Here is a 13,053-nt window from a genome sequence, read left to right on the forward strand (position 1 = left end):
ACACCAATAAAAAATAAATTAAAAAAAATAAATGAGCAATATAAAAATCAGCCAAATGAAGCAACAGCAACCATACCAACAATAATAATAAAGATGCACATTTTCAGAGAACTTATTCTGTGCTGGGCCTTTAAGAATTAAGGGCAGGCTCTGGGGCTTCGCAGCCTGGGTTCCAGTCCCATCTCTACCATTCCTCCTAGGCCTCCTCAAGCTAACCCTCTGTGCCTCAGTTTAGCCATCTGTAAAATGAGGGCGATAGTACTTTATTGAGTTGGGGTGGGGTTTCACTGAGACCACGGACCTGAAGTGCTCGGCATAGTGGCCGACACTGCTCGACATACATATCAGCTGATATTTAGAGATGCTGTCATTTCCCACCTCACCTCCCCCCAGCTGGACGAGCCCATTAGGAAATGGAGCCTCAGCGCAGGTGCTAACTTGCCGTCTGACCAAGGTCATCAGCAGGATGAGGCCCAACGCCAGCGGACCCCAGAGCTGGGGGCAGGGGATCCCACAGTTAGAGCGGCCATACCCTCACGGTGGTACCGGGATCTGCATTACTGTTATTTTTATCCTGACATCATTAACGTGCAGGTTTCCCAGCAGCAGGCTGGGGTGTCGCTCAGAGGCAGAGTGTCACTGGCTTGCCTTCATTCAGACGCAGCCCTGCTGGGGCTGGTTGCCCGCTCTCGGCTTTCCACAAAGGCAGTGATGGCCAGCAGGGGCGTGTGCCTGTGTGGAGAGGGGTCCTGACCCCCTCTGATCCTCTGGATGCTAGGGACCCACAAATATGCCCCCCCCACACCTCATAATTTGGGGCTCTCCAGAGACTGGGATGATGCTGCCACTTATTTTGTAGTACAGAAAAGCTTCTCAACAGATTTTGACATTTTGAAAGCAGCCAGCAAGCCCCATGTCCCCAGGGGTGAGGAAATGCCAGGCTCTGGAGGAGGTGGTGACGGTGGGGACGGGGATTTTGATGTCACAGTCATCTATACGATTACCTGATTGCCAGTGTCAGCAAGAGGCTGGAGAGGGGCAGCCAGCTGAATAAGATGGGGGGGAGCCCCAACTGGAAAACCCATCTCCCCCTGGCCCAAGACCCTCCCTCATATCCACTAAGGACTGGATTGATGCTTAATTAATATCTGACAATAGACATGCTGCCCCGAAGCAAGAGACAATTCACCCCTTCCTCCTTAGGAAAGCAAATCGGGCAGGTAAGGAAATAGTTGCTTAATGAGAAGGGAAGCAGAGGGGCACCTGGGTGGCTCAGTTGGTTAGGCAGCCGACTCAATTTCAATTCAGGTCATGATCTTAGGGTTGTGAGATTGAGCCCCACATCGGGCCCTGCGCTGGGTGTGCAGTCTGCTTAAGATTCTCCTTCCCTAAAGAAGCTGCGGTCTATGGCTACAATGGAATACTACTCAGCCATTAGAAACGACAAATACCCACCATTTGCTTCGACATGGATGGACCTGGAGGGTATTATGCTGAGTGAAGTAAGTCAATCAGAGAAGGACAAACATTATATGGTCTCATTCATTTGGGGAATATAAGAATTAGTGGAAGAGAATAAAGGGAAAGGAGAGAAAATGAGTGAAAATATCAGTGATGGTAACAAAACATGAGAGACACCTAACTCTGGGAAACAAACAAGGGGTAGTGGAAAGGGAGGTGGGCAGGGGATTGGGGTGACTGGGTGATGGGCACTGAGGGGGGCACATGGCAGGATGAGCACTGGGTATTATGGTATATGTTGGCAAATTGAACTCCAATAAAAAAAATTTAAAAAAAGGATTCTCCCTCCCTCTCCATTGGCATCTCCCCTCCTCAAATAAATAAATTTTTAAAAAGATGTTATTTATTTATTTGAGAGAGAGAGAGCGTGCACATGAGCAGGAGGAGGGCAGAAGGAGAAAGAGAAGCAGGCTCCCTGCTGGGCTCCATCCCAGGACCCCAGGATCATGACATAATTACCTGAGCTGAAGGCAGATGCTTAACTGCCTGAGCCACCCAGGTGCCCCTAAATAAATAAATCTTAAAAAAAAAAAAAAGAGGGGGGGGGGACAGAGAAGAGCTTGACTCAAATCCTGAGGTTTTATAGGGAGAACAGACCAACAGTAGTTTTTCAAGTCATTTACGTGGGAGAGCATTTTAACTTAAGAGGATTATCAGGTAAAGGGCCTTTAGAATGCTGCCAAAATTCAGTATGCATCCCAGGTGGTATCAGCACCAGAGGTCCAAGAATGATCTTTAGCAAGAAAGAAAAATGGAGCATATCATGTATCAGCCACAGGTGTTCCTTTTACTATAATACCTTTTCCTAGTTTCTATTAGGCAAATTCCTACATGATCTTCAAAACTCAGCTCAAATGTTACTTCTTCAGCTAAACCTTTTCTGATACCTGCTGAGGTATTCGTGGTCTCACAGTGTTTTGTGTCCCTTTGTATTTTAGGATGAATTGCACTGTACCTGTGTCTGTCCCCCCACAGGCATCTGTGAAGGTCTTAAGGGCAGGGAGGGCGAGGTTTACTCCCCTTTGCTTCCACCCCAGAGCTATGCACATGGCAGGTGATGGGTGAAATGATTTATTCTATATACCAGCCCAGGCCAGATACTGTTTGCAAGGGGATGCTAAAGATGAGCACTATAGTCATCCACACACTGTGTTCTAGTGACCAGGGACTTGAGTCTCACAGGCTGTACCTACTGCTGAACCAGACCTTCAGCAAGAGAAATCACCACTAGATAGAAATTAACATCTCAGTCTCCTGTGGCTGATTTAAGAGAAGGTGCTTCTATGGCTGATATTCCTTGAATTTGGTTAGAGGAGGGAATCAAGAAGCATGGGGCAGATCTCATGATTCTGTCAGGGAGCTGATAGGCTTCTGAATCAGGAAGTTCTTTCTCTTGTCTAGCTTGTCTCCACCCTGCTTCACTTAGACTCTGTTGCCTTTTGCCTGGTCCTGGGCAAAAAAGGCAGATCAGCTGTGCTTCCACCTCCGCCTGTCTCTTCCCGACTCAGGAAAGCAGGTAGTGGCTGGGTCTCTCTTTGTGTTATTAACAATGCCAACCCCCCACAGATGCCAAAAAAAGCAGCAAATGTGGGTTACAACTGAGAGGAAGGAAGCCGATCCCCGGAGCTCCAGGTAAAGTGGCTTTGAGCAGGTAGAGAAGAGGCTAAGCATATATGCTGGTCTTTCAGGATGGAAAGAAGAACATTATGTTTTCTATTAATTTGCTCAGCCTGGGAAACATTTCTCGGCGCTGTGGCTTTGGAGATGTCTAGCAGGAGGTAACAGGGCTGTTTCTGTAGCTCAGGGGCTGGGACTCAAATATAACTGGGCACTGGGAACTCTACCCTCTTGCAGCTGTATTTTTGAGATGCATTTGGAAAACTATCTCAGACAAGTGATCCAGGGTGATCATGCTGGCCAGGGGTTCTGGGGTCATAGATGACAGTGAGGATTTGCTGAGGATAAAGGAGTGAATATACATCCCAAGCATGGGCTGTCTGTATGGCGTGCGTCCAGGAGCTCCCAATTTTAAAACTATCTGGCTGTCTTAACCCCAGGAAGATGTGGTCTTTCCTCCTTTGCCCAGCACCCTCTCTCCTTCTCTAAGCAAAGGGAACTGCCATTTTTGAGGGGGAGATTCTCAGCACCACTCCCTGATGGCTGCAGACTAAATATCTGAGTCACCCCCCAAATTCATATGTTGAAGCCTGATCCCCCAGGTGAAGGTATTAGGAGGTGGGGCTCTGGGGGAGGGACTAGATCACTTTGTAAAATAGACCCCAGAGAAATGTCCCTTTTGCCATGTGAGGCCATGGCGAGAAGATACCTGCCATGGACCAGGAAGTTTCTCATCAGATACTGAATTGCTAGTGCCCTGATTTTGGACTTCCCAGCCTCCAGAATTGTGAGACATAAACGTCTATTGTTTGTAAGCCACTCAGTTTCTAGAATTCTGGAATTATAGCAGCCTGCCTGACCTCAGACACTGATCATTTCATCTCGGAGCTCTGAGAAGAGGGTCAGTGGTCCTATTAATCACTCCTGCCCTGTTCTCAACATTGAGGGCTTGAAGTCCAAGGTTATGGTTTCCAAGCTGTCACTGTCTAACCGAAGTGACAGCATTAAAGGAAATGGCCATTATCCTGCCACTGCTTAGAATTCAGCTGTGACTTTAAGGGTCTTTCTAATGGGGTCAAGGCATCCTCAGCTTTGTCTCTGTGAGTCAGAGACTCAGGGGTTACTGTATACCAGCAGTTACAAACTCTGATACCTGGAGAGGACTGGTAGGTAGGTAAGGTAAATTAGCAAAGCAGGCTGGCTGATTTCAAGACAGAACACTCGGTTGCATATTAAACACACAAGAATATTCTTCATTTTTATAAAACATGAAATCTCTCTCATGTTTCCTGAAACATACAGGTCTTGGTCTGTCTCTATCTGCCACTGATAACAAAGTCATGGATATAAAAATATTCCCCTTGCATCCTAAGAAAATCAACAGTATTAATGTTATAAAAAGTGAAAATAGGGCCTTAAGGGGACAGATGATAGGGAGTGGTGAGGCTTGTGGCAAATTGGAAAGCCCATGTTCTGTCTATCTAGACGGGCAGCTGCTACTCAGTCCATACAGATTATTGTCCCATAAGAATATAGGCTCGAGGGGCACCTGGGTGGCTCAGTGGTTGAGCATCTGCCTTCAGCTCAGGTCATGATCCCAGGGTCCTGGGATTGAGTTCCACATTGGGCTCCCTACAGGGAGCCTGCTTCTCCCTCTGCCTTTGTCTCTACCTCTCTTTCACGTGTCTCTCATGAATAAATAAATAAAATCTTAAAAAAAAATATAGGCTCGAGGTGGTCAGAGTGTCTGCATTTTTAGAGAAAAATTGTGAATATGATATTTATATAAAATTTCAAAACACTGGCAGTAAACTCAAAGTACAAATATAAATTGACCCTTAGGGCAAGAACGTGCTGATCTAACAAGTCATGTCCAGAGCCTGGATCTAGCCTGAGGCTGTCTCTTTCTGTTCTTTTTTTCTTTTGTCTTGGGAGAACTTGAATTATGGTAATATCCCTTTATTTCTGGTTAGGAAAGAAAAATGTGTTAAGTTTATTTGTTTATTTAATCATGAATGGAAACTGGTCCCCTCATGCTAACAGAGTGACCCTGATTTTTGAGGATGGCATAACAGAAGTCTATATTGGTGCTTCTCTCAGCATTCCTAGATGTCACTGGAAGAGGGAGAGAAACTAGCAGTGGGAGCATGGGGATGACCTAGTGCAGAATCCTGGACATCCTTATCTTCTTGGCCAGCTATCAGCTGCTAAGGAAAGCAATTCCCCCTGAGGCTCTGGAATGTCCCATTCCCCCCATGAGGCTATGTCATTGCTCAAGTGAGCTGGTAGCAAAAGGTGCTGTCCACACGGATGCATCAGAAGACAGAATCTGGCAACCTGCCCTGTGCCATACAGGGCTTGGGGCAGGTGGAGAGAAGAAGGTGACCTGCTGAGTGACTTAGGCCATCTCCCTGTTCTGACCTCCTACTTCACTGCAGTACAGAGGATGGGCGGGAAATTCACACATTTTAATAGGGTTGCAGTGGCCTGGTCCATTAGCTGCCCAAGCAGGTGAGAAAAAGGCACTGTAAGTCTCTAGCCAAATCTCTCCATGCTCAGGAACAATATTGACACAGCTGTCAAAACACATCTCAGCAAATTGGCAGAGACCAAAAAGTCTGATAATCCATTAGGATGACGAGGCTGTGGGGATACCACTACTCTCCTGTTTAGCTGGCAGGACTGGAGCAAACTTTACAGTGAGCAATTTCTCAATTTCTGCCCCAATCACAAATATCTATGATCTTCGATCCAGCAATTGTACTTCTAGGAATTTATGCTATTGAAAAGCCTGCCCGTGAGCCATGTGAGGCATTTATGCAATGTCACTCATTATAGCAACATCCTAGCAAAATACTGGCGATGTCCTAGGTGTCCACATGGAGGACTGACTCAAGAAGTATAGCAGAGGTATGGAATGGAATATTATACATCCATGAAAAAAAGAACTAGGACTCTCTTCACCTACCGATTGGGACTAATCACCAACATATGTTGATAAGCGAAAAAGTAAGAGGCAAATGCATAATGTGCTCTCATTTGTGTGAAAATAATGTGTGCGTATTTGTCAGTCTACACATAAAGTTTTGCTGAAAGGACCATAGAAATGATAACTGTTGCTTGCCTCTAGGGAAGGCAACCGTGTGGCTGGGATGAGGGGAAGGAGGAACACTTTTTACCATGTATTTTTACCTTCTAAATTTGGAATGTGAATGGCATGGGAGTGCCTTTCCTGGTGGAAACAAAATTGAAATTTGAAAAATGGCAAGATCACAAACAAAGCAAAACAGAGCCAAACCTGTATCCCAGGATACATGCTCCTGGCCTCCGCATCCCTGACCCCTCTAGCCGTGGTAGCTCATTTCCATCCCAACATGGTTTGACATTTGTTTGGCCTCCCTCCCCTCATCGTCACACTGGAGAAGGTTCAGCAAGCTGTGGAATGTGGGAGCCAAGCTGGCACCACCCACTTACCTGCTCCTTCTCTGAATACGGGTTGTTGAGGACGACAGGCACATGGCCCTTCCCCCACAGGTCACTGAAGACTCGGTCATTCTCCACGCCAAGGGGCAGTGGTTTGTGTGACTTGCTGTCCATACCTCTGAAAGGCAAGGCAGGGGATGTGAGAAAGGCATGACATCAGGAGTGGCAGGCTAATGGCCCTGGTCTATAAGTCCTGAGTCTGTATAGAACCTCCACGGTTCACCCACATGTGGAGCCAGCAAACTGTGGGTGCCCAGCCTGCTGCTCGACAGAATTGCCAGCAACACGGAGGAAGGCAGCCCTGTGGTCAAGCACAAAGGTGAGCTCATTGACGTCAGCACTGATGGTTGGCAAGCACTAACTAGTGTGGACATCACTTCAGGATAGCCATGATGTGGCTTTGATCCTCCCTTCTCACTTCCCCATCTCAAAGATCTAGGAACACAGAAGGCTCATCTCCTGGCAGATCCCCTGGACAACTTAAGATGTAGGAAGCAGGATGGACAGGGAAGAAAACAAGTCTTGGGGGCTAGGGTGATAAGTCATCCTACTTCTGAATAAGCGCTGATAAGGAGACTGATGATACTAGCCCAAGAGAAACAGAAAAGATTCTGAAAATGAGAGGAACAGAGCAACAAAAATAATAATACTATTAAAAACAATAGCTAGTGTTTATTAAGCACTTATAACGTGTCAAGCACTTTTCAAGTGTTCTAATTTGATCCTTGTGACAATGAATGAAAATTAACCACATTTTATAGATGGTGTAAGCAAGACAGAAACTAAGATGTTCAAGGCCACAGTTTTTCAGCCCACTCTTCACAGCCATTCTGAAGTGGGGGCTCTCATTATCATCATTCATCAGTATCATTATCATCATCACCATCACTGCCACCATCACCACCACCACCATCATCACAATCACTAGCATCACTATCATCACCATCACCAAGATTAGTATCAATACTATTGCCAGCATCACCATCACATCACCATCACTACTGCCACTATCACCACCATCATTGCCATCATCGCCATCACCACCATCAGCATCACTACCCAAACTTCCACTGCTACCACCATCACCCCACCACCACCATCATTCCATGATCATCACCATCCAGTGTCTCATCAGCATAACCACCATTATCACCATCACCATTGCCATAATCACTCTCATCATTACCATCATCACTTTCATTACATCATACTATTCATCGTCATCACCATCACTACCAGCATCACCATCCTCCTTTCATCATCACCATCATTAGCATCTGCGTTGCTATAATCATAATCCTCATAATCCTCATCAGATGAGGAGAATGAGGCTCAGAGAGGTTAAATCACAAAGTCACACAGTTACAGATGGTGGGGTTGGGATTCAAAACCAGACTTGTTTATGACTAAATCCTGACTTCTTAACTGCAAAGCTTTCCTGGCTCTCTGCTCTTGAACTCAGATTCAGGAGGAGACAATCTCAGGTAGGTTCCACAGCTTGGTCATCCTCTAACATGGAGAGAAATCATGGCTGCAATGAGACTGATGTTGCATCAAAATCCAGACCTCCTGACCAGCCCCATCTCCCTTCTGTCCTTGCTCCCTCTCAGCTCTGCTCTCTTGCTTCCTGACAACTGGCCTCTTTTTAACCCTCCCATCCACTTTTAGTTTGACTATAGCATCTGTCTGTTCCCCAATTTTAGGCACTGTGGCTTGCTCTGGGGCCCCTCCTGGTTTTGGTCCCAGGTGTCAAGGAGAACCCTTACCTAGTCCTCTGTTCTACATTTCCAGCTTTAGGGATTTAAAATCCTGGTTTTATAGTTTCCCTTAACCCCTAGTCTGGCACTGACAGTCATTTGGGATCAATTGGAAGTCAGGGCTCAAGCTCTAGTGCACGGCCCTGAGTGGTCCCTCTGGCTGCTCACTCAGGGCCAGCCAGACCTCCCTCCTCACTGTGTTTTACAAAGTCCTGGTGGCCTGCGTCAGAGCCACCTCTTCTGCTTAGAGAGGACTGCAATCGTTGGAGGGAACATTCTGTTTTACCCTCTTTAAAATGTCACTAAAACACACGGGGAGTGGTCCTTGATTACAGACATTTCACAAGCCAATGGTTTACCTACATGATGATAAACAGAGGAATTGTCTGTTGAGATGGCAGCTCTCACTGTCACTCAGCTCCCTCTCAACTCTGAAACTCCTGATCCTATGATATCACATGACTATAAATGGGGATTCAGCAGAGACAAGAGGTTAATAGTGTTCGAGTGTCTATAACATGCCAGGTGCTAGAACGGAAGTTACTTCATTTACTCGCAACAGACATTAAAAGCCCTATTTTACAGATGCAAAAACTGAGCCTGGAGAGGTTATGTAAGTTTCCAAAGGTCCCACAGTGAGCACACAGAAGGGCTGGGATTTGAAACTAGGTCTCATTGATGCTCGGCCCAGATCCTTCCTTTTTAAAGCAGACAGGAAAACGTAGTTACTCTGAGCCAGAGGCTAAAGAGTAAGTAATCCAACATTTCTTTGCTGAATGAGGCCAGTCTGCAAAAATTCTAGGGGACAATTACCTAGGCAACTCTGAAGTGGCTCACATGGCTTGTCTGTTGTGAATCTTCAGGGAGAGCTGCTTTTATTCCCTCCTGCACTCCCTCCTTTTTAAAAAAAGCCTTTAACACCTTTGTTTAAATAATGCATTTGAAGTATTTTGTCAACACAAACTTATTTAAGAGTCCTGTGTGATGAGCAGGGCAAGAATATTTTTAATATGGAACCAGGGACCATCTGGGTTGAGCTATTCTGCTTCCATTCAACCAGGAGCAAAATCAGAAGTAGATTTCAGTAGATTCCCAGCTCCCAGCCTGAAAGTGATTACCAGGTCTGAGGGGAACCTCTGGTTCATTGCCACGAATCTGTTCCCCCCGGGGTCTAGCTGCTTGATGGGTTTGTACGGGCAGAGTAGCTTGCTGGTTAAGAGCTATGGCTTGGGTGGGCTATGGGCTGGGTGGCCCTGGGTTCAGCTCTTGGCTCTGCTGGTTATAAGCTGTGCAACTTTGGATATTTTGGATACTTATGCTTTCTTAACCTCCATTTATTCATCTCTAAAGCAGGGTTAATAATACCTAGTTCGTGGCGTTGCAGCAGTGGTTAAACAAGGTAAAGCTTATAGCCATTAGCTGTGTAGCACCTACTAATGTAGTTATGGGCTGATTAGACAGAAACAGAAAAAGGAAAATACTGGTTCTGTATAAAACATCCAAGTTTCCTCTATGCCAGCAGGGTCTAGTAGAACTTTCTGCGATGATGGGAACATCCTACATCTGTGTTGTCCAGTTTTATGGCCACTGGTTACATGTGGCAATTGAGTACTTGCAATGTTCCTATGGGCAATGAGAAACTGAATCTGAAATTTTATCTAATTTTAATTAAGTAGCTAAATGTGGCTGATGGTTGTAGCATTGGACAACTGCCCCTCAAAGCCTTAATGTCTCTGAAGACTGGGAAATGAAGGCATATATAGCTCTAAGCTGAGAAAAAGCATGTTTCCTGGGGGTGGGTTTGAGGGCACAGGCAGGGATACTCAGACCCTTTCTAAACTGTCATGTCTTATTCACATACCACAGGACTTCAAGAATCCTCTGTTCCCCTTCTAGACTCCCACTTTCCATCATTCTCAGTCCTGATCTCCACTCTCCCCTCCTCCCGAGGGAGTGTTGTCCACTCCTACCTTTACACTTGACCTCCCTGGGATGCCCTTTCATCTTCCCTCTGCTGGGAACCAACTCCTAGTCAACCTTCAACACCCGCTTCACACCTCTCCACTCCTGGGGGTTAAACGAAGCCATGCATGTAGAATGCCTAACACATAGTCAGAACTGATCGAACATGTGTATCTTCACTGACAACTAAGGTCATTGAAGCTCAGAAAGATTAGGTAACTTGTCAAAGGTCACACCACTAATGAGCAGTGGAGAAAGCCTGAAAGTCAGATGTCCCCTTTTTTGCTGTTCCTCTAGCTGCGAATCACTGAGAACAGGGCTTAAGGGGTGGTGGGAGAGTCATCTATGTAGTTCAATCTCATACTGGTGAAGAACCTCAAATCTAGATATTGATCTTTCCCTCTAAATGCAGTAGAGATGTTGAATGTATTTATCCATTGGATGAGGTTTTTGGTTGCTCTGATGTATCATTTCTTCATTTAAATAAATATACTGGGAACCCATAGATGGAGGTGGATGGGGCCTGTCTTGACTACTTAGAAGCTTGGATGGTGACTCTCCTTTGCTAGTCCTCATGAATGTTGGTCCTGCCTGGCTGCCTGGAGTGGTTTCAGTTTAGATCACAATTTCTGAACCTGGAACAACTGATATTTTGGGAGCTGGATAATTCTTTGTTGTGGGGGTATCCTGTACACTGCAGGGTGTTTCACAGTCTCCCTGGTTTCTACCCATCAGATGCCAGGAATACTCCTCTCCCCTCCACAGTCTCTGCCAGTTGTGACAATCCAAAGTGTCTCCAGACATTACCCCATGTCCCTTTCGGGAGGAAACAAAATGTACTCCTCCTTATTGGGAAGCACTGGCTTAGGTGTGGCTAAGGACCCCAATCTCATGCTTCCCATCCTTGCTCTATGCCCATCTCTACATCCACGAGGATTTATTTACTAGTTCACCCTTGTTCCCAGATAGGATTGAAAAAGTTGCCTTTGCCATGTGGCTTCCACCTTCTCTCAGGTGTCTTCAGCCCCCTAGGAAGCCACCCTGCAGTGGGCTTGCATTCCAGGTGGACCAGTATCCCCAGTATCATGATCCCATGATGGCGGTTCTCATGCTCCAGGGGCTACTGGAATCAACTGAGGGGCCTGTTAAAATTCCCCTGAACTTGCCCCCTGGAGAGTCCGAAGTAGTGGGTCTAAGTGGGGACAGTGGAATCTGCATTGTCAGAAGCATGGTCCATGGACATCCTTGCAGACCCCCCTTGCTGGGAGGCCTCCGGGTCTGACTCTAACAATGAACAGCAAGGTTCCCTCCTGGTTAGGAATGTCAATGTCACCCTAGCTCCCTTTCTGCTTCCCCTCCCCCACAATAAGATCAGGCCTGGAGCTCTACTTCCTACTTGGTGAGCATTTTCTGAGCTTCCTGGCAAGGACCAAACCCAAGCTCCTTTGCTTCCATTTTGCCAACTGGACAATCATATCCAAGCTCACAGTCAGTCTGGCATTCTTTAGACCTTCTGAAGACCTTTGCCAGCTCCTTCCAACTTAAGCTTCCTGGGGGCCAGATCTTAGGCTCTCAGGCAGAGGGTGTGGGGGTCCTGGGCCCACTCCACGGGAAGTTTGCACAAGTGCTGGTCAGCCCAGTGCTGACCACAAACCAACCGAGAGTACCCAGGATGGGGAGCAGGTGGGCCAGGCCTGTGTGTTGGGCATGGTCGGGATGTAGGAGCCACCTGCTCTGCCCCAACCAGGAGAGGAGGCCGCTGAGGAGCAGCTGGTCCTGGCAAGAAGCCTGCTGCGTCTCTCCTCAGATACCACACTATGCCCTCACCACTTCACCCTTCTTGCTGTCCGCCATCCACCTGGCTGTGGATGCTGGGAGCTAAGTTAAAGCAGGAAGACTTGGGGGCTGTGGGAAATGAGTCTGGGGTCTCTGCAAAGCTTCATTCTAGATCTCATCATGCTAGGGTAGGGGAAGATGGCAAAAGAGAAGAGTAGGCTCTTGAGAGCTGGAATTTTCCCACAATGCTCTAGCTGGAGAGGTGGGATGAGGGCCTCTGGGCTCAGCAGTAATCATGAGTATAATTGTTAACATTACAAAAACTGGGCAGGATCCTTAAACTCCAGTGTTTACAGCATCCAGACTGAGCGGACTGGCTGATTTTAGATCTTGGGGAACTGGAGGGCCCACGCTAGCCCCACCCAGTCCCCGAGGCTGGCTGTCTCCCTACGATACAGGTTTGGTGCTAATAGCTCTTCAGCTAGTCTCTCTAGTTTTGAGAGGCTGGAAATCAGTTTTAGTGTGAAACCTCTTGATTTCTCTATTTTGCAACAAAAATCACTTTGCCAGAAAATTCTGTAGGCCCAATAAAACTGGAGGGAGATTTGGGTATGAGCCTTAACTCCCAGTTTGTGACCTCTGACCTAAAGGGATATTTGAGTTCCTCCCCCTGGAGAGAGGTCGAAGGGAGCAGTTAACCTTCCAGGTGGGCTTGACAAGGAGGTGGACTGATCAGTTGCTTGGCCTGTGATGAGTATGCCCACCACTGACCTCCTACCTCGGGAGGAACCTGAATGGTAGTTCCGGAAAGAATCTTATGGCTCATCTATGGAGCTGGTGAGCCGCAAGGGGGACTAGAAGTAATGTCCCTGATCCCAGTCCAGTGAGACCTCATAGCAATGGCCCATCCAGGGCCTAGCCACAGCATCGCTCAATG

The 13,053-nt window shown here is 46.9% G+C and overlaps 1 protein-coding gene across 3 annotated transcripts in view; it reads right to left on the bottom strand.

Annotated features, from left to right (window-relative positions):
* NOS1 (nitric oxide synthase 1) overlaps positions 1 to 13,053 on the bottom strand; it is a 180,049-nt gene that overhangs the window by 68,674 nt on the left and 98,322 nt on the right. For all 3 annotated transcript variants that reach the window (XM_072802686.1, XM_072802687.1, XM_072802685.1), the window contains exon 3: positions 6,613 to 6,739. In XM_072802686.1, the coding sequence (XP_072658787.1) occupies positions 6,613 to 6,739 (127 nt within the window). The remainder of the gene's footprint in view (positions 1 to 6,612; positions 6,740 to 13,053) is intronic.

This window comes from Canis lupus, chromosome 27 (assembly GCF_048164855.1).
Source record: "Canis lupus baileyi chromosome 27, mCanLup2.hap1, whole genome shotgun sequence".
NCBI lineage: Eukaryota > Metazoa > Chordata > Mammalia > Carnivora > Canidae > Canis > Canis lupus.